At 46.5% G+C, this 24,919-nt stretch overlaps 1 protein-coding gene across 4 annotated transcripts in view; it reads right to left on the reverse strand.

Moving 5' to 3' along the window:
* Nucleotides 1-381: 381 nt before the first annotated feature.
* LOC119954523 (armadillo-like helical domain-containing protein 4) overlaps nt 382-24,919 on the reverse strand; it is a 261,993-nt gene continuing 237,455 nt past the window's right edge. For all 4 annotated transcript variants that reach the window (XM_038779837.1, XM_038779846.1, XM_038779831.1 and 1 more), the window contains exon 8: nt 382-5,160. In XM_038779837.1, the coding sequence (XP_038635765.1) occupies nt 5,092-5,160 (69 nt within the window). In that variant the 3' untranslated portion in view covers nt 382-5,091. The remainder of the gene's footprint in view (nt 5,161-24,919) is intronic.

Raw genomic sequence — 24,919 nt, forward strand, 5'->3', positions numbered from 1 at the left:
GCTATTGTTCTGGTAATAGTGTTGACCAGTAGCCCAGAAATTCCATCACGGCATGTTGTATAACTTGATTCATTATGGCATCAAAAAACACGATCTTGAAAGCTGTTGGACTGTGGCGACAACAGTAGTTTCTCTCATCAGGGAAGGAGACCTGGTCTGGACAACACTGTCCGCAGGGGAAGCAGAATTAGGCAATAAATCCTGTCTTGCCAACATCGCCCAACCAAAAATGAGCATTTTTACAAATAATTTAAACAAGATTTGTTAAAGTTTTATGGGGCATCAAAATACATTAGACATCGATGAACAAATATGAACTTTTCTCCATTATAAGTCACAAAGCCCCCAATGCAATTATAAGCAAGAACATGAGACCGCAGATTTTATTTAGTTAGATTTTAATCAAATTAAATGTCACATTCCACAATTACAGCAATAACTTCTTCTGGTTAAAATTATAATAGTTTAAATGCACAAAGAACAACATTCTACAATCAGTCCTCATACAAAATAAAATGACTTGCAAAGGCAGGGCATGAGCATTTATAACATCGACTGGGTGTTGAGCCTCGATTTTATGCTGTAATTTGCTGCAACCACCACTCCATTCATTTGTTGATGGAATGCAATAGCATTTTATTTTTAAATCAGGCCCCATCATGCTGAACCGAATCAAATAATTATTCTCCACACACAAACCATGAACAAGTATTGATCTTTTTTTTTCCCCCTGGCTAAACAGTCTTTATCAAATCAGTGGGCTGTTTAGCAGCCATATCAAAAGTAAAACATTAGACCTAATCAGAAATCAATGTCAATTAAAGGGAGAATGAATTATTAACCACAGTCATAGGAATCTCTGAATTCAACTTTTTCACATCCCTTCTCCCTAGATTCGGAGCGTCAAGAAAAAAAGGCCAGTAACCGCCTTGTGTCTGTTCCCAAACCATCACCAAAAGTGCAATGGAAACTCTAATTTCCTGCATGCTTTTGACGCAATTCTGGCAAAACTTTCATGGGCAGAGCAGAAGTATCGCTGAGGAAATTGGCCACCAGTAACCGTCTCCCATTTCTGTTCAGCAAAAGTCAATAACAGAATTCCATTGCAGTGTGGTGGTAATTTATTTGGAGAAGCGCTTAAAATAAACCATGTTTAAGTACCATGAGAATGGCAAGCACTGGGAACAGGATTGGCTGCACATTCTACAGAGTCAACAGTCAGTGATTCTCGTGCTGTCCTTATCAGCATTCACTTCTCTTGTACATAACTGTGGACCCTCTAATTGATCCTCCAGTATTGGAAAATTACCCCCTTATTAGGATGGTAGGTGTGGAGGTGACCATCAAGAGACCACCTCTGAAAAGTTTCAATGGCCACGTTGCCAACATAGGAAGGCTCAGGACCCCCATAAAGACCCAATGTTTGGGGTCCAATTAAGAATGGTGGATCGTCTGTGCACTTGGGAGGGTCAATGAGAGCTTTGGGTTGCTAGCAGCCCCACCAGGAAAAGTGGGTATTGCTGATATAGGTGGGAAACTGCAAGGGCAATTCCAAATGGAGCCACCCTCTGAAGACTTCTAAAATCATTGAGCATTAATGTGGCCGCAGCTGTCAGCTCATCATTGTGGGAGGTCACTTCCACAGGATGGCCTGTGGCTGCAGCAGTAGCCCACTGGCATCCCTGGCTCTGGGGTTATGGCAAGCCAGAATTACAGCCAGGGGTCCTCGCTGGTTCCCCGACCTGCCTCTGGAGGCTTCCACCACGGCACTACCGGGCTCTGGCCTCAGCAGGGTGCCAGTCTGATGTCAGGGCAATACCAATGGCCATGGCATCAGCAATATACCCCCATTTGGTCTCTTAATTCTCCTAATTGGCTACCCACCATTGCCAGGCAGGTGGCCACTGCCGAGTTGATTCTACCTCTGGAAAGGTTACTTGGAGATGGGAACATGTTGGCGAGCTGACCCAACACGCTATTTTTATGTCACCTGGAGCCCGTTGATCTCCCCACTGCTGGTAAAATACCAGTGAAAACAGAAAGAGGCTTATTTCTTAAGACTTTATAAGGCTGCTTAAGTGGGTCAACTGGGCGGGCTGTCGGCCACCTCTCCCACCATTGGCAAAATGGCATGGTGGTATGAAGTGTCAAACATGTCACCCTTGCCTTCCTGTGCCATTTTGCCAGCCTTCCTGTCTCCTAGACTATCCCCAATGATCCAGTTACGTTTCAGTCCATGTGCCTAAATCATTTACCAATGAATGTTTTCCTAACTTTACTAAGTTCCACACATACTGTTGCATCCTTCAACTTAAACCAGACTGTTAATCAATTTGGTGGCATTTATATCCCTGTGATGAGCTAATCCCACATGTTCTCATCATTGTTGAAATCCTGGAACTCCCTTCCTAACAGCACTGTGGGTGTACCTACACCATATGGACTGCATGAGTTCAAGAAGGCAGCTCACACCACATTCTCAAGGGCAATTGGGGATGGGCAATAAATACTGGCCTAGCCAGCAACGCGGAGATCCCATGAAAGAATAAATAACAAACAAACTTCAAATCATCCACATTTGCAACACAATGTTATGAACGTAGATACCTAAAACAGGCAGGAGGATGACTATAATATTTAAATAAAATTGCAATCAGTAGGATGACTATAATATTTAAATAAAATTGCAATTGCATCATTTTAACATGAACACAAGTCTTGTGCACAACATTTTTTGCCTGTGACTTCTCTCCCCTTCAGCCTTGGCACAGGTTACAATGAGTTCAAAAACTTTTGAAGTTTCCATAAAGTCCAAGAAGTTCAGTCTCCTTAAGCCCCCATTTTTTTTTCAATTTTGACCTGAATCATAATTATGCATTCTATTGCCCCACCTCCCCAATGGCTGCACTTGGAACTGAGAGGTACGGCAAATAACTGACCTAGACATTTGCATTCAAGCAATGCACTCAGTTCAGCACAGTGGGCTAAACAACTGGCTTGTAATGCAGGACAAGGCCAGCAGCACGGGTTCAATTCCCGTACCGGCCACCCCAAACAGGCACCGGAATGTGGCGACTAGGGACTTTTCACAGTAACTTCATTGAAGCCTACTTGTGACAATAAGCGATTATTATTATGTCTCCCAGATTTGCCTTCATTTCCAGCCATTCCTAATTTTATTTCAATTGGATTGGAAAAGCTAATCTCCTATTTCCAATGTGTTTCCCCATAACCCGTCCAAGGATGGACGAGCAGATTGTTAGCTGGGTTGCTGGATACATGCCCACAATACATACTTGTATTTAAATGGCACCTTATCGTAAAACTCAAATGTTTCACAACATGAATTACTTTGTAGGAATGCAGTGCCTTTGGAAATATATTGATGATTATTTCAGTTTCAAATGCACTAAACTGACGTTGAAATAAAGGTGTCTACCCACCGCAAAGCAGCCAAGGATCGACTACCACCTACCCACCTCAGTCATGCACCCTTCCACAAGGCATAATTTTAACTTTCCCTCTGCTAACTTTGTAGCTATTACCAGTCAGCATGAAGTTAGTACCATTTGTGCTTAAAGACATTTTGATGTCACTTATATCTGTGCTATGGTAAGACACTGAGAATGTGATCAAACAAAATACTTTTTTTCTGTTCGCAAGGTACTTATTTATCTAATTAATGCATTAAAGGTCCAAACACCATCAAATCCAATGTAATTTCAACTATCAACTTAGTTGCAGGGATTACAATCATCCATACTTAGCTGATATTTTATTTCACCTTGTTACCTACACCTACATTCCTAACTAATTTATATAAAATTTGGCACTATATATAGGATTTAATACTGTTTAAAAAATAAAAAAGAGAAATTATCCCCTTATTAGGATGGTAGGTGTGGAGGTGACCATCAAGAGACCCTCTCTGAAAAGTGTCATTGGCCACGTTGCCAACATAGGAAGGCTCAGGACCCCCATAAAGACCCAATGTTTGGGTTCCAATTAAGAGAAATAATTTGTACGAAATTATTTTTTAAAAGTCACGGGGTTTGCTGAAAGTTTTGGCTATTCGCAAGTAGTGACAAATGGGTTGCATTTCATATCGTCATAACATCATATTCATTTTTATCTATGGTTCTGAGAACTCATTTTTAACAAACGCCAACATAGTACCTTTCTGTTGATGAGATGCAAGTTTCCCAGTGCTAAGGAGCAATGAATATTTTCAGTCCTGCCAGCATTGGGTACAGGTGTGTGCATGTGACAAAGTGCACAGAAGTGATGGAGAGATTATTCCGGAAGCTCTTTGCCTCCACACATATCACTGACCCGGTAAAGGTGCAGCTGAGCTTCTAAGTCACAGCCCAAATATTTAGCTGTTAGGGAGCAGTTATAAAGCTTACCAGTGGGGCAGAGGCATCGTACATTGTACATTCAGCCTGCAATCAAGACCGAATTAAAGGCTATCCAGCAATCAAACCTGCCTGTTAGTTATCTAATGAATTCCTTTCGTTCTTACCTCTTCCGCTGTTGCGGGTTTTCCACTCTGAAAAGAAATGAACAATCTCATGTTGCCTCTGATAAGATACTGACAACATGCTCATGCAGTCATCTGTGGTCTATTTTGTGAATTTTTTGTCAATGTAGAAAAAATAAAATGAATTGAATAGCATTGCTTAACATTGTTACAACTCCATTACCAACCTGATAAAGACTGTTTAAGGAAACCATGATTTCCAAAGCAGTAGCAGAATTTTGGAATAAAAAACAAAAATTGCAGTTTTAAAATTACAGCAAACAAGCAGTTACTGGCTATAGCAACATCATTACAATAATATCTGGTCATTCCAATTCTTCATAATGAATTTAGAGTGAAATCAAAGTGCAACTGCCTCTGTGACATAAATTTCTATCAAACAAGACCTTACATCATATCACAAATAACATTTGCAACCATAAAGACTGTACGAAAATAAAAAATCACTCGAAACGGAAACAGCAAGTCGCAAAAAGCAGTGGCATCCTATATCCCCTGACTCCAGTGCAGCTTCAGACATTCGTATTGCATCAAAGCAGCATTATTCAGACTTAAAACTCATCTTCTGAACTGTCAGCTAATAGCATCACCCGATCTTGCATGCTTGTGAAATCTTTAGGCTGCAATTTCAAACAAAGATATTAGCAGTACTTTGAACTGTTACATATGTATAATAAACATGCATTTCATAAGAGTTTGCAGTTAATGCAGCATGTCAATGTCCTAAGGATATACCTAACATTTTGTACTTACTATTGCCAAACAGGTAATTTTGCAGCCAATGTGCTCAGAGTGAGGTCCCATAAATGGGAATGAAATAAGTGATCCGTTAAACCTGTTTTGGTGTTGGCTGAGAGTTAAATGTTGTCAGGATACTATAAAAACTCCTCGGGTCTTCTTTGATTCTTGATATGGGACCTAAACAATGTCATCCAAAAGACAATGTAGCACTCTCTCAATGCTGCACTAATTAGATTAAGTGATTAAACCCTGGGCGGAGGGTTGAAGTTAAAGGAGAGATCTTCCGGCTGTACCAGTTCTGCCAACGACACACCCCCGCCGCAGGTTTCCCGGTGGCCTGGGCTGGATTCAATGGGAAATTCCATTGACAGTTGCAGAACCAGAAGATCCTGCCACCAATCAACGATGGGCTGCCTCCCGTCTCTGAGAAACAAGGGACACGGGACACCAAGGAATCTCGCCCTACGAGACATTCTCCAATTTAGCCAAGTTGACAATTTTTAAAAAACAATTCCAATTGCTGGAAAATGTATGTGCAAACATCCGTGTTAGTTGATTTGGCTCTCTACCAGCAGCAGAAACCGAGAAAATATGCCCCATAATATCCATTAGAAAGATCAAATTGTACATTAAGTCTGCAGGAGTATGTTCTTTTTTATTTTATTACTGCTAAAACTATTCAATGTGTATAGATTCAATTTAAATGAATTTGGGTCCACTGGAATTAAAATTTTGTTTAAATTCGTAAAAATTAAATAATCAAAACACTGTCACAGACACCAGCATGTCACACTAAATTAAGAGCCATTAGTTAAATATTAGAAAATAAAAACTAATATTTGGAGAATAAATAAAACAAAAGACTTGAATTTCACACCAAAATAAATACAGAAACTCCAAAGTTTCATTGGCAGTAACACAAAGGAGAATGATAAAGAATTTGCATTAAAAATAGCATATTTCGCAAACTCGGGAAATCCCACAACGTGCTTTTATTTTTCAAGGGATGAGAGTAGTTGCTGCCCATCCCTAATTGCCTTTGAGATGGTAATTGAACTGCTGTAGTCCAGATGGTGTAAGTACAGCCGTAATGCTGTATGGGTTGGAGTTCCAGGGTTTTAACTTTTGACGATGAAGAAAATGTGATATAGTTCAAGGTCAGGATGGTGTATGGCTTGGAGAGAAATTTACAAGTGGTGGTTTTCCCATGCATCTGCATCCTTTGTTCTTTTAGATGTGAGGCGTATGTTTGGAAGATGCTGCCAAAGGATCCTTGATGAGTTGTTGCAGTGCATCTAGGACATGGCACAAATTGCAGAGCTGGTGTGGAGGTGTTGGAGGTAGTGCATGTTTAAAGTGGTGGATGGGGTAACAAACAAGCAAGCTGCTTTGTCCCGGATAGTGATAAGCTTTTCTACATTATAACAGTGATTATACCTTGAATTAGTTCATTGCATTCAAAATGCTTTAAAACATCTGGTGGTCATTAACAGCACTATAAATGAAGGTCTTTTTTCTTGAATGTTGGCTCATTATGTACGCTTGGCTGAGAGCCCAAACAACTATTTGAATAATAGGACACCTCTTCCCCAGAGGAAGCACTGTTTGATTGATAGCTCAGGCTCCCTGATCTCTGTGGTCAATTTGATCATACAAATCAGGTGCTTTCATGATTTGTGGCTTTTGAAATCGCAAAGGCATAGATGGTTGAAACTTTTATTATTTTGCCCAGGCTCTTTTTTTGTTGAGGCTTTTTTTTCAAACATAGGGGAAAGTGATCAAAGGATTACATTTTTTCACATATACAACTTTATATTGTAGTGTTCTAAGGTTCTAGGGAGTTTTCAGTGGCTCAACAGGCATTGAAATCTCAGATGTCGGCAAAGGTGGCATAAAGAAACATGAGGGTGTGTCAAAGTGCTGAACTTGGTGCGGGGATAATGAGGGGACATATCGTTTGGTGGAAGGGCAGAGCTTGGCATAGGGGGCATGAGGGTCCTGAGGGGGTGAGTGGGGGAAATAACTTGGCATAAGGGACATCAGGTGACCTTTGGTTCCTCTCTGGGGCCGTGAGCCAGGACTCTTTAAAAACCTGGCCTGACACAATGAAAATTGCAGAGGAGTAGGACTTGCCTACCTCCGCAATGGAGCTGGCCAGGTTGGGAGTTACGGATCCGGGCTTCTGACAGGAAGCAGCCCATTTCCTTTAAAGGCACCCCTAAACATTGTACAGCCTGGAAATGGGATCAGTGGGACCCACCCACTATTTTTAAAGGGCTCGTGACTCAACCCGATTCAGTGAAAATCCAGGCCTGTAATGCCTTTGAATGGTAAGGGGTGGCACTGAGATTATCTCTTGTTGGAGATGGCCATTGCCTGGCACTCGTGTGGTGCGAATATTAGTTTTCACTTGTCAGCCCAAGACTGGATATTGTCCAGGTTTTGCTGCATCTGAACATGGATTGCTTCAGTATCTGATAGAGTTACAATTGAGATTGGCTGCTTGTAAACATCCCCAGTTCTGACCTTATGATGGGGGGAAGGTCATTGATTAAGCCATTGACAATGGTTAGGTCCAGGACACAACTTTGAGGGGCTCATGCAGCAATGTCTTGGGCTGAGCTGTTTAGCCTCCACCATCACAGTACTCTTCCTTTTCGGGAGCTGTGGGAGAAATTCAGAGTGCAGCCTGGGGAGCAAGTGATATATAAAAACGTACCTCGGGGATTCTGAGGCCTTCAAATTTAGAGTGCAGCATGGGAAGGTAAGTGATATACAGAAACTTACCTCGGGGATTCTGAGGCCTTCCCTTCGGGAGCAGTGAGCAGGAGATATTCAGAGTACACCCTGGGAAGGTAAGTGATATTTAAAAACTTACCTTGGGAATTCTGAACCTTCACTTTGGGAGATGTGAGCGGAAGAAATTCAGAGAGCAGCCTGGGAAGGAAAGCGATACATAAAAAATCACCTCGGGATTCAGAGATCAGCCTGGGGAGGTAAGTTATATAAAAAACTTACCTCAGGGATTCAGAGAGAAGCCTGGGAAGGTAAGTGATATAAAAACTTACCTCAGGGATTCTGAGTGCAGCCTGGGAAGGTAAGTGACATAAAAACTTACCTTGGGGATTCTGAGTGCAACCTGGGAAGGTAAGTGATGTAAAAACTTACATCGGCAATTCTGAATGCAGCCTGGGAAGGTAAGTGATGTACAAACTCACATCGGCAATTCTGAGTGCACCCTGGGAAGATACGTTTGGGAACCTGTGAGGAACGCCACGCGAGTGTCGGGCTGAGACGTCGAGCCCGAGTCGCGTGGCATTTGGAGTGGCGGGGGCGGAGCCGAACTAAACAAGAGGCTATTGAGGCGGCAGGTCCGAAGCCAAGATGCAATGTATTGGGGATGTTGCACATCAGGTGGCTCCCGCTTAAAATGTGTTTTTAAGAAGTCTGAAGTCCAGTCCCGGGGGAAGTGTTTTTTTGAAAAACTTACCTTGGGCATTCTGACAGCAGCCTGGGAAGGTAAGTGATATAAAAACTTACCTCGCGGATTCTGAGTGCAGCCTGGGAAGGTAAGAGATATAAAAACTTACCTCAGGAATGCAGAGTGCAACCTGGGAAGGTAAGTGACATAAAGAACTTACCTCAGGGATTCTGAGTGCAGCCTGGGAAGGTAAGTGATTCTCTGAGTCTCTGAGTGTTCTGACTGGGGGACAAAACTGAAAAGTGAGATCACAGGAGGGCTATTATTTGATTGGGTAATAGGGAAGCTGTGTTAAATTTGAAAATCCATTTAAATTACTGGTTATAAATTGCTTTCAGACTGAGGTAATAAGGAGAAATTTTAAAAAGATTTAAATTTTTTTTTTAAAACAAATTAGAAATGAATTAAATAAAACAGAGATGGAGGGTCAAGTGATACGTTGTACCTGCATGATGTGGGAGCAGGTGGACCCCACTGTGGTTATTAGTGACTACGTCTGTAGTAAGTGTTGGTTGATTGAGGAACTCAGGCTCAGAATTAATGGGCTGGATTCTGAGCTTCGGATGTTGTGATACATCAGGAAGGGGGGTGGGGGGGTTACCTGGACTCTTTGTTTCAGGAAGCCGTCACACCCCGTAGATAAACTACCTCAAAGTCGGTCAGTGGTCAGGGCCAGCAGGGTGTGACTGTAAGTGAGGCAGGTAGAGGGATCCTGAATTCAGGAATGGAGGAGCCTCGGCTCTTAACCTATCCAACAAGTTTGAGATTCTTGCTTCCAGAATGGACGGGAACAGGGACTGCAGGGAGGATGAGCCAACTGACCACAGCACCATGGTACATGGAGCCGTTCAAGTGGGGGAAGCAAAAAATCAAGTGGTAGTTGTAGGGGGTTCTATAATTAGGGGGATTGATAGCATCCTTTGTAAGCAGGGTGGAGAGTCCCGAATAGTATGTTGCCTGCCCGGTGCCAGGGTGAGGGACATCTCTGACCAGCTTGAAAGGATATTGGAGTGGGAGGGGGAGGATCCAGTTGTTGTGATCCGTGTTGGGACAAACCACATCGCAAGACTAGGAAAGAGGACCTGTTGGGGGATTATCAGACACTAGGAACTAAATTAAATAACAGGTCCTCAATGGTTATAATCCCTGGATTTCAACTGAGCCACGTGCGAATTGGCATAGGGATGAGAAGAGTAGGAATTATCCTGGGATGGCAGGACTGACTTATGAAGAAAGATTGGATCGACTGGGCTTGTACTCACTGGAGTGTAGAAGAATAAGAGGGGATCTCATAGAAACACATAAAATCCTGATGGGATTGGACTGGCTAGATGCAGGAAGAATGTTCCTGATGTTGGTGACGTCCAGAACTATGGGTCACAGCCTAAGACTAAGGGGTAAGCCATTCAGGACTGAGATGAGGAAGAACTTCTTCTCTCCGAGAGTTGTGAACTTCTGGAAATCATGCCACGGAAAGCTGTTGGGACCAGTTCATTAGATATATTCAAGAGGGAGCTGGACATAGCCTTTGCGGCTAAAGGGATCAAGGGATATGGTGAAAAGCGGGAGTGGGGTATTGGATTTGCATGATCAGCCATGATCATATTGAATGGTGGTGCAGGCTCGAAGGGCCGAATGGCCTACTCCTGCGCCTATTTTCTATGTTTCTATGTTATTAATGGAGGTGTTAGGATTCAAAAAAGAAGGTATAACAACTAGCATATGGGCGCTTTACCTGAATGCTCATAGCATTTGAAACTAGGTAAATGAGTTGACGGCACAACTCTTTGCGAATGAGTATGATTTAGTGGCCATTACAGAGACATGGTTGGAGGGTGGTCACGACTGGGAGTTAAATATCCTATTTGGAAGGACAGACAGGAAGGTAAGGGAGGTGGTGAGTTCTGATATTTAAGGATGACATCAGTGCGGTAGTGAGAGATGATTAAGGTTCTATGGAGAAAAGGTTGAATCCATTTGGGTGGAAATTAGAAATAGGAAGGAGAAAAGGTAGGCGTGGATTATAGACCACCAAATAATAACATCACGGTGGGATGGACAATAAACAAAGAAATAACGATGCATGTAAACATGGTACCGCAAATATCATGGGGGATTTAATCTACATGTCGATTGGTCAAACCAGGTCGGTCAAGGCAGCCTTGAGGAGGAGTTCATAGAATGTATCTGTGATAGTTTCCTCGAACAGTATGTAATGGAACCTACGAGGGACCAAGCTATCCTAGATCTGGTCCTATGTAATGAGACAGGAATAATTAATGGTTTAGGAATCCTCTCAGAAAGTGCAATCACAGTATGGTTGAATTTTAAAATACAGCTAGAGGATGAGAAGGTAAAATCCAATACCAGTGTTTGTGCTTAAACAAAGGAAGCTACAATGGGATGAGGAAGGAGCTGGTTAAGGTGGACTGGGAGCAAAGACTTTATGGTGGGACAATTGAGGAACAGTGGAGGACTTTAAAAGTAATTTTTCACATTGCTCAGCAAAAATATATACAAGTGAAAAGGAAGGACTGTAGGAAAAGGGATAATCAGCCATTGATATCTAAGCATATAAAGGAGGGTATCAAATTGAAAGAAAATGCATCCAAAGTGGCAAATATTAGTGGGAAACAAGTGGATTGGGAAATCTTTAATGGTCAATAGAAAGCCATGAAAAAAGCTATAAAGAAAAGTAAGATAGATTATGAGAGTAAACTAGCTCTGAATATAAAAATAGATAGCAAAAGTTTCTACAAAATGAAAAAGAGTGGCTAAGTACTCCGAGCCCAGAGGTGACAATATTTGGGGTGTCAAAAGATCTGGGGGCCCAGGAGGTGAGAGAGGCCAACGTTTTGGCCTTTTGCCTCCCTGGTGGCCCGGAGAAAGATTTTGCTGTGATGGGGAGACTCGGAGCCCCCAAAGTCAGGGGTGTTGGTCAGCGATATGGCAGGGCTCCTCAGGCTAGAGAAGATTAAGTTTGCCTTAAGAGGCTCAATTCAGGGGTTTGCTCGGAGGTGGCAGCCGTTCATCGACTTCTGTAAGGACAACTGACCATCAGCAGAAGTGGGGAGGGGTGGGGGGGGGGGGGGGTGGAAAGGGAGGCATAGCATTGTAGAATAAGGATAGGGAATTTAATATACGGGCAGTCAGGAGGTAGGGTGGGGGGGGAAGTTGGGCATGTTATTATGATGTTGCTGCGTGTGTCAGGGTGGTCATGAGTGGGAGATAAATAGAATGTTTAAATGTTAAAATTATAAATGCTTCAATAAAATGTTTTCTAAAAAAAAAGAGTGGCTAAGGTAAACATTGGTCCTTTAGAGGATGAGAAGGGGGATTTAATAATGGGAAATGAGAAAATGGCCAAGGCATTGAACAGGTATTTTGTGTCGGACTTCACAGTGGAAGACACAAATAACATGCCAATAATAGATGGCAAGGAGGCTATGGCAGGTGAGGATCCAGAAACGATCATTATCACCAAGAAGGTAGTGTTGGGCAAGCTAATGGGGATAAAGGTGGACAAGTCTCCTGGCCCTGATGGGATGCATTCCAGCGTACTAAAAGAGATGGCAGGGGAAATAGCAAATGCGCTTGTGGTAATTTACTAAAATTCGCTGGACTCTGGGGCAGTTCTGGCAGATTAGGAAACAGCAAATGTGGCGCCACTGTTTTAAAAAAGAGGTAGACAAAAGGCGGGTAACCATAGGCCGGTTAGCTTATCTTCTGTAGTGTGGAAAATGCTTGAATCTACCATCAAGGAAGAAATAGCACGGCATCTGGATAGAAATTGTCCCATTGGGCAGATGCAGCATAGGTTCATGCAAGTCAGGTCATACTTAACTAATTTACTGAAATTCTTTGAGGACATTACGAGTGCGGTAGGCAACAGGGAACCAGTGGATGTGGTGTATCTGGATTTCCAGACGTCATTTGACAAGATGCTGCACAAAAGGCTGCTGCATAAGATAAAGGTGCACACTGTTACGGGTAATGTATTAGCATGGATAGAGGATTGGTTAACTAACAGGAAGCAAAGTGTGGGGATAAATAGGTGTTTTTCTGGTTGGCAATCAGTGGCTAATGATGTGCTTCAGGGATCAGTGTTGGGTATAATTTACATAAATGATTTGGAGTTGGGGGCCAAGTGTAATGTGTCAATGTTCGCAGATGACACGAAGATGAGTGGTAGAGCAAAGTGTACAGAAGACACAAAGTCTGCAGAGGGATATAGATAGTTTAAGTGAGTGGGCAAGGATCTGGCAGATGGAGAACAATATTAGTAAATGTGAGGTCATCCATTTTGAATGGAATAACAGGAAAATGGACTATTATTTAAGTGGTAAAAATTACAGCATGCTTCTGTGCAGAGGGACCTGGATGTCCTTGTGCATCGACCTCAAAAAATTTGTTTGCAGGTGCAGCAATTAATTAAGAAGGCAAATGAAATTCTGCCCTGCATTGCTGGAGGGATGGAGTTTAAAAACAGGGAGTTTATGTTGCAGTTGTATAGGGTGCTGGTGAGGCCATACCTGGAATACTGTGTACAGTTTTGGTCTTACTTGAGAATGGATGTACTGGCACTGGAGGGGGTTCAGAGGAGATTCACCAGGTTGTTTCCGGAGTTGATAGGATTGGCTTATAAGGAGAGATTAAATAGACTGGGACTATGCTCATTGGAATTTAGAAGAATGAGGGGGGAATCTTATAGAAACAAAAAACATTATGAAGGGAATAGATAATATAGAAGCAGGGAGGTTGTTTCCACTTGCAGGTGAAAATAGAGCTGGGGGCACAGCCTCAAAATAAGGGGGAGCAGATTTAGGATTGAGTTAAGGAGGAACTTCTTCACCCAAAGGGTTGTGAATCTGTGGAATTCCCTGCCCAGTGAAGCAGTTGAGGCTACCTCGTTGAATGTTTTTAAGGCAAAGCTAGGTAGACTTTTGAGCAGTAAAGGAATTAACGGTTATGGTGAGCGGGCGGGTAAGTGGAGTTGAGTCCACAAAAAGATCAGGCATGATCTTATTGAATGGCGGAGCAGGCTCGAGGGCCCAAATGGTCTACTCCTGCTCCGCCTTCTTATGTTCTTATGACTCCAGCCAGTTTTCCCCCTGATTCCCATTGACTTCAATTTTATGGGCTCCATGATGTCACACTCAATGAAATACTGCCTAGACCTCTCACCTGGCCTCTGGAATTCAGTCAGCTCTTTTGTCCATGTTTCCCCCGCAGGGTCGGAGAATCGCCGGGGGTCGGTGTGAATCCCGCCCCCGCTGTCTCCCAAAGTCTCCGGCAGCAGAGATTCGGCGGGGGCGGGAATCGCGCCGCGCCTGTCGGCGGGCCCCCCCCGACGAATCTCCGGCCTGCGATGGGCCGAAGTCCCACTGGCGGGAATCAACCCACCTACCTTACCGGCGGGACCAGGCGGCGCAAGCGGGCTCCGGGGTCCTGAGGGGGCGCAGGGCGATCTGGCCCCAGGGGGTGCCCCCACGATGGCTTGGCCTGCGATGGGGACCCACCGATCGGCGGGCGGGCCTGTGCAGTAGGAGCACTCTTTTCCTTCCGCATTAACCATAGTCTTCATGATGGCGGACGTGGAAGTGACCCCCTCCCCTGCGCATGCGCGGGGATGACGTCAGCAGCCGCTGACACTCTGGCGCACACTTCCGCCGGCCTGGCGAAGTCCCTTAGGCCCCGGCTGGCGTGGTGCCAAAGGCCTTTCCCGCCGGCTGGCGGGGCGCCCAACCACTCCGGCGTGGGCCTAGCCCTTCAAGGTTAGGGCTTGGCCCCTAAAGGTACGGAGAAATCCGCACCTTTGGGGTGGCCCGACGCCGGAGTGGTTCACGCCACTCCATCCCGCCGGACCCCCCGCCCCGCCGGGTAGGGGAGAATCTCAGCCAAGAAGGTTATTGCTGTCTAAGTGCCACGTGATAGCATACCCCTAAGCTCCATGAAGTCTAATAGTTTCAGGTTAAACATGGGCAAGGAAATCCCCTGCTGATTACCACGTGCTGGCCACCATCAGCTGATGAATCAGTACTCCTCCATGTTGAACACCACTTGGAGGAAGGGCTCAGAACATGCTCTGGGTGGGGAACTTCAATGTCCATTACCAAGAGTGGTTCGGTAGTACCACCTTAGACTAAGCTGGCCAGGTCCTAAAGAACATAGCTGGGACAGTAACAGGTGGTGAGGGAACCAATAAGAGGGAAAAACCTACCTGACCTCATCCTCACCAACCTGACGACTGCAGATGCATCTGTCCATTACAGTATCAGTAGAAGTGGCCACCACACAGTCCCTGTGGAGACAAAGCCCTGTCTTCACACTGATGATACCTTCCATCGTGTTGTGTGGCACTACCACCGTGCTAATTAGGATAGACTTCGAACAGACTTCTAGCAACTCAAACTTGGCATCCATGAACCGCTGTGAGCCATCAGCAGCAGCAGAATTGTATTCAACCACAATCTGCACCTAATGGCCCGGCATATCCCCCACTTTACCATTGCCACCAAGCCAGGGGTTCAACCCTGGTTCAATGAAGAGTGCAGGAGAGCATGCAAGGAGCAACATCAGGCAAACCAAAAAATGAGATGTCGACCTGGTGAAGCTACTACACAGGACTACTTGTGTCCCACACAGCAAGTAATAGTCAGAGCTAAGCGATTCCACAATGAACGCATCAGATCTAAGCTCTGCAGTCCTGTCACATCCAACCGTGAATGGTGGTGGAAAATTTAAAAACTCACTGAAGGAGGAAGCTCCACAAATTTCCCCAACCTCAATGATGGAGGAGCCAAGCACATACGTGCAAAAGACAGGCCTGAGGCATTCACAACAATCTTCAGCCAGAAATGCCGAGTGAATGATCCATCTCGGTCTCCTCTGGAGGTCTCCAGCATCACAGTCTTCAGCCAATACGATTCACTCCACATGATATCAAGAGAGTCTGAAGGCACTGGATACTGTAAAGGCTATGGGCCCTGACAATATTCTGGCAATAGTACTTAAGACTTGTGCTCTAGAACTTGCCACAACCCTAGCCAACCTGTTCCAATACAGCTTCAACACTGACATCTACCCGGTAATGTGGAAAAAAGCCCAGGTGTGTCCTGTACGCAAGGAACAAGTCAAATCCAACCCAGCCAATTACTGCCCTATCAGTTTACTCTTCATCATCAGTAAAGTGTTGGAAGGAATCATCTACAATGCTATCAAGTCGCACTTACTCAGCAATAACCTGCTCAGACCTTCAGTTTTGGTTCTGCCAGGGTCACTCAGCTCCTGATCTCAGTACAGCCTTCGTTCAAACATGGACAAAAGAGCTGACTGCCAGAGATGAGGTGACAGTGGCTTCCCTTAATATCAAGGCAGCATTTAACCGAGTATGGCATCAAGGAGCCCGAGCTAAACAGGAGTCAATGGGAATCAGGGGGAATTCTCCCCTGGTTGGAGTCATACCTGGAATAAAGGAAGATGTTTGTGGTGGTTGGAGTTCAGTCATCTCAACTCCAGGTCATCACTGTAGGAGTTCCTCAGGGTAGTGTCCTAGGCCCAACCATCTTCAGCTACTTTATCAATGACCTCTTTTCCATCAGAAGAGGAAATGTTTGTGGATGACTGCACAATGTTCAGCACTATTTACAACTCTTCAGGTAATGAAGCAGTCCATGTCCCAGCAAGACCTGGACAATATCCAGGCCTGGGCTGACAAGTGGCAAATTACATTTGTGCCACACAAATGCCAGGAAATGACCATCTCCTAAAAGGGAGGATCTAACCATTGCCCCTTGACATTCAATGGCATTACCACTGATTAATCCCCCACAATCAACATTCTGGGGGTTACCATTGATCAGAAACTGAACTGGACTAGCCATATTAATACTGTTGCTACTAGGGCAGGTCAAAGGCCAGGAATCCTACGGCTAGTAACACACCTCCTGACCCTCCAAAGCCTGTACACTATTTACAAGGAACAAGTCAGGAGTGTAATGGAATACTCTCTACTTGTCTGGATGAGTGCAGCTCCAAAATTCAAGAAGTTCAACACCATCTAGGACAAAGCAGCCCACTTGTTTGCTCCTCCTTCCACAAACATTCAAACCCTCCACCACCTAGAAACAGTGACTGCTGTATGTACCATCTACAAAATGCACTGCAGTAATTTACCAAGGTTCCTTAGACAGTACCTTCCAAACCCACGACCACTACCATCTTGAAGGACAAGAGCAGCAGATACCTGGGAACCCCACCACCTGGAGGATCCCCTCCAAGTCACTCACCACGCTGACTTGGAAATATATTGCCGTTCCTTCACTGTCATTGGGGAAGAATCCTGGAACTCCCTCCCTAACAGCACTGTGGGTTTACCTACATCTCAGGGACTGCAGTGGTTCAAGAAGGCAACTTACCATCACCTTCTAAAGGGCAACTAGGGATAGGCAATAAATACTGGCCTAACCAGCGATGCCCACATCCTGTAAATTAATAAAATATATATATTTTTTAATTACAAATGATACCTTCCATCACTTTTATGATTGAGAGAGCAGACTGATGGGATGGGAAATGACATGATTGGATTGTCCTGTCTTATGTGGAGATATGCATGAATAATTTTCCACATTGTAGGGTAGATGCCTGTGCTGTAGATCCACTGGAACACATTGGCTAGGGTGTGGCTATTTCTGGAACACGAGTGTTGAGTACTATAGTTGGGATGTTGTCAGGGCCTTTGCTGTCTGCAGTGTGCTCAGTGTTTCTTGACATCATGTGGAGTGGATTGAATTGGCTGAAAATGGGCATCTGTGATGCTTGGAATGAGGCTAAGATGTATAAGCCATTCGGCACTTCTGGCTAAAGATGATTGCAAATGCTTCAGCCATGTCTTTTGCACTCACAGACTTGGGCTCCGATCTTTGAGAATGGGAGTGTGGAGTCTCCTCCACAAGTCTTAGAGATCTTAGAATGTACAGTGCAGAAGGAGGCCATTCAGCCCATCGAGTCTGCACCACCTCTTGGAAAGAGCACCCTACCCAAGCCCACAACTCCACCCCACCCCTACAACACAGTAGCCCAACCAACACTTAGGGAAATTTTGGACGCTAAGGGCAATTTAGCATGGTCAATCCACCTAACCTGCACATCTTTGGACTGTGGGAGGAAACCGGAGCGCCCGGAGGAAACCCACGCACACACGGGGAGAACGTGCAGACTCCACACAGACAGTGACCCAAGCCAGGAATCGAACCTGGGACCCTGGAGCTGTGAAGCAGTTGTGCGAACCACTGTGCTACCGTGCTGCCCAATGACAAGATTGCAGAGCTTTGACACAATCTGTCGGTTATGGGATCACTTAGCTCTGTCTAGAAGGTGCTAATTGTTATTGTGCTGCCAAAGAGACGACAGATCTAGAGATAGCGATTGAGGACTCTGGGATATTTCCTATAAGGTATGATTCTGTGACTATGACTATGTGAGGTTGTTACTTAACTGGTGTGTGGAAGAGCTCTGGCATTTTTGGTACAAGCCCTCACACATTAGTCAGGAAACCTTTGCAGGGTTGTCTGGCTGGGTATGCCTTTGTCCTGTCCAGTGCTAGGTCTTCCATCTAGATTTCTCCTTACTTGACATTTTTATAGAGATTTGATAAGCTGAGTCCCTTGTTTGGCTATTTCAGAGAGCAGTTAAAATCAATCATATTACGGAGGGTCTGTAGTCACATATTGGCCAAACAGGATAAAAGCCATTAGGGAACCATATGGGTTTTTATAATCACAATTACTAAGAGTTAAGTTTAATTTATTTATTTTAATTGCACAGCTACCACGGTGAAATTTGAATGTATTTGACTCGAGTATTAGTCTGGGCCTTTGGATTACTAGTCCAGTAACATAACCACCATACTACCATTCCCATACTACTATTCCCAGCCAGTAAATATACTTTATAAATACAATAAATAACTATACTTTTGATATATAGTCACTGTTCTACTGTAGAGAAACATGGCAGCCACACAATGGATGACCACAAATAAGCAATGAGATAAATGGCCAGAATACTGCTTTAGAGATATTGGTTGAGTGGCATCCTGTTAACCAGGACACCAAAGAAAACTCGCAAGCTTGTCTTCAGATGGCTAAATGGGATCTTTTACATCCACCGGAGAAGGAAAATGGAGCCTTAGTTTAACCTCGTATCTGAATGGCAACACCTCTGACAGTGCAGCATTCCTTCACTACTACACTAAGTGCCACTATAGATTATGGCCCAGATCTTTCAGTCTCCAAATCATCAGAGATAGGATCCATGACCGAAGATATGGGTTGGGACCCTTTGCAAAAGTGTCTGAACTATTCCGGACCTGGAGGTGGGGGCCTGATCATGGGGGGGGACTTCAACACGGTGCTGGATCCCCCATTGGATCGATCCAAGTCCCGGACGGGTAGGAGGCCAGCGGCGGCTAAGGTGTTGAGGGGGTTTATGGATCAGATGGGAGGGGTGGATCCCTGGAGGTTTGCGAGGCCAAGGGCCAGGGAGTACTCGTTTTTCTCCCACGTGCATAAGGCCTATTCGATGATTGATTTTTTTTGTCCTGAGCAGGGGGCTGGTTTCGAGGGTGGAGGATGTTGAATACACTGCCATTGCCATTTCGGATCATGCCCCGCACTGGGTGGACCTCGGGCTGGGGGAGGAGAGGGACCAGCGTCCGCTCTGGCGCTTGGAGGTGGGGCTGCTGGCAGACGAGGAGGTGGCCGAGAGGGTTCGGGGGTGTATTGAGAGGTACCTTGAGGCCAACGATAACGGGGAGGTCCGAGTGGGGACGGTCTGGGAGGCATTGAAGGCGGTGAATAGAGGGGAGTTGATTTCCATCCGAACCCATAGGGAGAGGGGGGAGCAGAGGGAGAGGGAGAGATTGATAGGGGAGATGGTGAGGGTGGATAGGAGATATGCGGAGGCTCCGGAGGAGGGATTGCTGGGGGAGAGGCGTAGCCTTCAGGCCAGGTTCGACCTATTGACTACCAGAAAGGCGGAAGCTCAGTGGAGGAAAGCACAGGGGGCGGTGTATGAATATGGGGAGAAGGCGAGCAGGATGCTGGCACACCAGCTCCGAAAGCGAGACGCGGCCAGGGAGATTGGGGGAGTGACGGATAGAGTTGGGAAGGTGGTGCAGAGGGGGGTAGGCGTTAATGGGGTCTTTAGGGACTTTTATGGGGAACTGTACCGGTCCGAACCCCCGGTGGAGGGGGGGGGATGGGGCGCTTCTTGGACAAGCTGCGATTTCCGAGGGTGGAGGAGGGGCAGGTGGAGGGACTGGGGGCGCCGATCGAGCTGGAGGAGGTGGTTAAAGGGATAGGGAGCATGCAGTTGGGGAAGGCGCCAGGGCCGGATGGGTTTCCGGCCGAATTTTATAAAAGGTATGCGGACCTGTTGGGCCCCCTGTTGGTCTGGACCTTTAACGAGGCAAGGGAGGGGGGGGGGCTTTTGTCCCCAACTATGTCATGGGCACTGATTTCCTTGATCCTGAAGCGGGACAAGGACCCTCTGCAGTGTGGGTCATATAGGCCGATCTCGCTGCTAAATGTAGACGCCAAGCTGCTGGCAAAAATCTTAGCCACAAGAATAGAAGATTGTGTGCTGGGGTTTGTGAAGGGAAGGCAGTTGAATACTAATATACGAAGGCTCCTCAACGTTATTATGATGCCGGCTGTGGAAGGGGAGGCGGAGATAGTGGTGGCATTAGATGCGGAGAAGGCTTTTGATAGGGTTGAGTGGGGGTATCTGTGGGAGGTGTTGGAAAGGTTTGGGTTTGGGGAGGGGTTTGCCTGTTGGGTGAGGTTGCTCTATGAGGCCCCGATGGCGAGTGTAGCCACGAATAGGAGGAGGTCGGAGTATTTTTGGCTGTACCGGGGGACGAGACAGGGGTGTCCCCTGTCCCCCTTGCTCTTTGCGTTGGCAATTGAGCCCCTGGCCATGGCGTTGAGGGAGTCAGGGAACTGGAGGGGCCTGGTGCGGGGTGGGGAGGAGCATCGAGTGTCGCTTTATGCGGACGACTTGTTGCTGTATGTGGCGGACCCGGTGGGGGGATGCCGGAGGTGATGAGGATTCTCAGCGAATTTGGGGGCTTCTCTGGGAATAAGCTCAACCTGGGCAAGAGCGAGTTGTTCGTGGTGCACCCGGGGGATCAGGAGGAGGGGATTGGTAGGCTCCCAATGAAGGAGGCAGGGAAGAGCTTCAGGTACCCAGGAGTCCAGGTGGCTGGGAGCTGGGGGGCCCTGCACAAGCTCAACCTCACAAGGTTGGTGGAGCAGGAGTTCAAAAGGTGGGATATGTTACCACTGTCACTGGCGGGGAGGGTGCAGTCCGTTAAGATGACGGTGCTCCCGAGGTTTTTGTTCCTGTTCCAGTGCCTTTCAATCCTTAACCCGAAGGCCTTTTTTAGGAGAGTTAATAGGAGTATTACGGGATTTGTGTGGGCGCATGGGACTCCGAGGGTGAGAAGGGTGTTCTTGGAACGGGGCAGGGATGGGGGGGGGTTGGCGCTGCCCAACCTCTGTGGGTACTATTGGGCTGCCAACTCAGCGATGGTGCGTAAGTGGGTAATGGACGGGGAAGGGGCAGCATGAAAGAGGATGGAGATGTGGATATCTGGGCTGGCACAGGGTAGGGGTTAGGAGGTTGAGGGACCTGTTTGTGGAGGGGAGGTTCGCGAGCTTGGGGGAGTTAGAGGGGAAGTTTGGGCTCCCCCCGGGGAACATGTTTCGGTACATGCAGGTTAGGGCGTTTGCCAGGCGGCAGGTGGAGAGGTTCCCCTTGTTGCCCCGACGTGGGGTGCGGACAGGGTGCTCTCGGGGGTGTGGGTTGGAGGAGGGAGGATTTTGGACATATACCGGGTAATGCAGGAGGTAGACGAGGCCTCAGTGGAGGAACTGAAGGGTAAATGGGAAGAGGAGCTGGGTGAGGAGACTGAGGAGGGGACGTGGGCGGATGCCCTGGAGAGAGTGAATTCCTCCTCTTCCTGTGCGAGGCTTAGCCTCATACAGTTCAAGGATAGGGCCCACATGACTGGGACGAGGATGAGTAGTTTTTCGGGGGCGAAGACAGTTGTGCTAGGTGCTCGGGGAGCCCAGCGAACCACGCCCATATGTTTTGGGCGTGCCCAGCGCTGGGGGAGTTTTGGAAGGGGGTAGCAAGGACGGTGTCGAGGGTGATGGGATCCAGGGTCAAGCCAGGCTGGGGACTCGCAATTTTTGGGGTTGCAGTGGAGCCGGGAGTGCAGGAGGCAAAAGAGGCCGGTGTCCTGGCCTTTGTGTCCCTAGTAGCCCGGTGGAGGATTCTTCTTCAGTGGAAGGATGCGAGGCCAAGCGTGGAGGCCTGGATCAATGATATGGCGGGGTTCATCAAATTGGAGAAGGTGAAATTTGCCCCGAGGTGATCAGTTCAGGGGTTCTTTAGGCGGTGGCAGCCTTTCCTGGACTTCCTGGCGGAACGGTAGGGAAATAGGCCGGCAGCAGCAGCAACGCGGGGGGGGGGGGGGGGGGGGGGGGGGGGGTGGTTTGGTTCGGTGGGAGGGAGAATTGTGTACATGGGTTTGTTGGATGTGGGTGGTGTTATCTCTTTACTTTTTGTTGTTTGCTTTTTTTTTGTTTTTGTAGTTGCTTTTGTAGTTGGGTGGTTGTAGTTCTTGGGTTTTTTACCATGGTTGTTTTGTTAATATTGTTTTGTTGTTTATATTTTGTGAAAATCTTAATAAAAAATTTTTTTTTTTTAAAGTGTCTGAACTAGAGTCAGAGACTTTGGGCAGTTCTGTGGGACTTCTCTGGATAGTTACCCAGGAAACGTTAGACAGAAAAATCCTAGTCTAACTCCTGGGTACCTATACAGCTGATCCCCCAAACCCTCACGATGAACCACACCCCTCCGACTCCTACCCAATATTACTGACTACTCCCCACTCCCCCAACCCAACCTGATTGCCTCCCCAAACTGAAAACCCCTCAAGACCATCTTGTCTACCCCAAACCACCTACCCAATTCCCCCTATTGACCTCATTGACCTGCCATCCTACCACCTGCCACCCTATCAAGTTATTACCCTATCCACCTATCACCCTACCCGCCAACCACACTATCCACCTGCCATCCTACCAACCTGCCACCCTACATTCCTATCACTCTACCCACTTGCCACCCTATCCATCTGTCACCCTAGCTACTTACGTCACCCACCATACCCACTTGCTTTATCCACCTACCCACCCTACTCATTCACTTATTCATCCACTCTCTCAGTCATCAATCCACCCACTCACTATCATTCACACTGGATATTTAAACTTACCTTTTGGCAACTAGCGCTGTACAAAGGGGGTGTGGTGTGTCTTCCCCCCCTGACGCTCCAGCACAACAATGAAGCTCTTTGTGAGACTGTACGCTCTGCCTTTCTGACGAAGCTGGCCCCGGAAGGCACAGTCAGAAATGTGGAGCAGTGTCAAGGTGACAAGAAGTAGGAGCAGTCCGATGGTGATGGGTGCTTTATGGAAGATACGGGCCTATGTGCTCAAGTCACTTTAATGGGGTTTGAACTGCTTTAAAGTTTGTGGCAGTTTGTCTCTAATTTTCTTGGAATTTTACGTGACCTAATTCATTTCCAGTTAAGATTTTTTTTTTTGTAATTTAATTTTGTTTATGAATCAATGGTTAACTATATAAAATATAGCCACAGAAACATTGCATTAAATAACATGCAAAGTCTTTTTCTTAAAGCTTCACAATAAACATGAGCAGTTCAAGGCATCTTTGTCACCAGAAAAGCATTAAACCTCAGCACAGGGGATGATTCAATCTCCGTGAAGGTGAAAAGGGAGATAAAATGGCTCTCTGTCTTGTATTCAAGTCGGGGAGGGTTTAAACTAAAATGGCAGGGGGGTGGGATCCTATGCAAGGAGTCAAAGGAGGGGAAATCAAAGATAAAAACAAAAGACAGAAAGTGGAACAAGAAAAGTGAATGGCAGAGAAACTAAGGGCCAGATTCAAACAGAGCCACTGTGAAAAATAGTGGGAACGGGACAAGTAATGTTAAAAAGACAAGCCTAAAGGCTTTGTGCTTTAACACACGGCATATTCACGATAAAGTGGATGAATTCGTCATGCAAATAGACGTAAAGGGGTTTGATATAGTCGGGATTACAGAGACATGGCTGCAGGGTGACCAGGGATGGGAACTAAACATCCTGGGATATTCAATATTTAGGAAGGACAGGCAAAAAGGGAAAAGGTGGTAACGTTGCACTGCTGGTTAAAGAGGAAATTAATACAATAGTGAGGAAGGATATTAGCTCCGACAATATGAAAGCTTTATGGGTCGAGATGCAAAGCATCAAGGGGAAAATCGTTAGTGGGGGTTGGAATAGACTCCCAAATTGTAGTGGTGATGTTGGGAATGGCATTAAACAGGAAATTAGAGACACATTCAATAAAGGAACATCTGTAATTAAGGGTACTTTTCATTTGTATAAAGATTGGACAAATCAAATTAGTCAAAATCTCATAGAGGAGGGTATACAGCATTGTTCTTCAAACTCGGGGGCGCGACCTGCGGGTGGGTCGCGGGCGGGTGTCGGGCGGTTTGCGGAGCCGTCCTCCGCGGCGCTCCCGATCGCGCAAATCCCCGCGCAGCAGCTTTTAATGACGCCGGCTGCACGCGGCCTTTAAAATGGACTGCGCATGCGTGCTGATGAGCGGGCGCGCATGTGCAGTGCTGCCACTATTTTCTTTTGGTGGGAGTCTCAGTGTGAGGGTCTCAGTGTGAGGGTCTCTCCCTCCCTCCCCGGAAACACGCTGTTGGCGGGGTTTGTCTGAAGCGGTGACGCTGCAGTGGGATGTGTGAGGCGGGGTTTGGAGCGGGTAAGCTGCAGTGGGCTGTGTGAGGCGGGGTTTGGAGTGGTTAAGCTGCCTGCAGTTTGTGGTGAGCGAAGCCTAGATGCCGAATTGTTTTGGATTTGTCCCGGGCCGGGGGCCGCCTCATCCCGGGGCCGCCTCATCCCGGGGCCGCCTCATCCCGAGGCCGCCTCATCCCGGGGGGCGCCTCATCCCGAGCCCGCGCTGCTGAGCGACAGGCGGCCCCGCAGCTCCCCCACCCCCGCCCC

The sequence above is a fragment of the Scyliorhinus canicula genome, chromosome 2, assembly GCF_902713615.1.
Source record: "Scyliorhinus canicula chromosome 2, sScyCan1.1, whole genome shotgun sequence".
Lineage (NCBI taxonomy): Eukaryota > Metazoa > Chordata > Chondrichthyes > Carcharhiniformes > Scyliorhinidae > Scyliorhinus > Scyliorhinus canicula.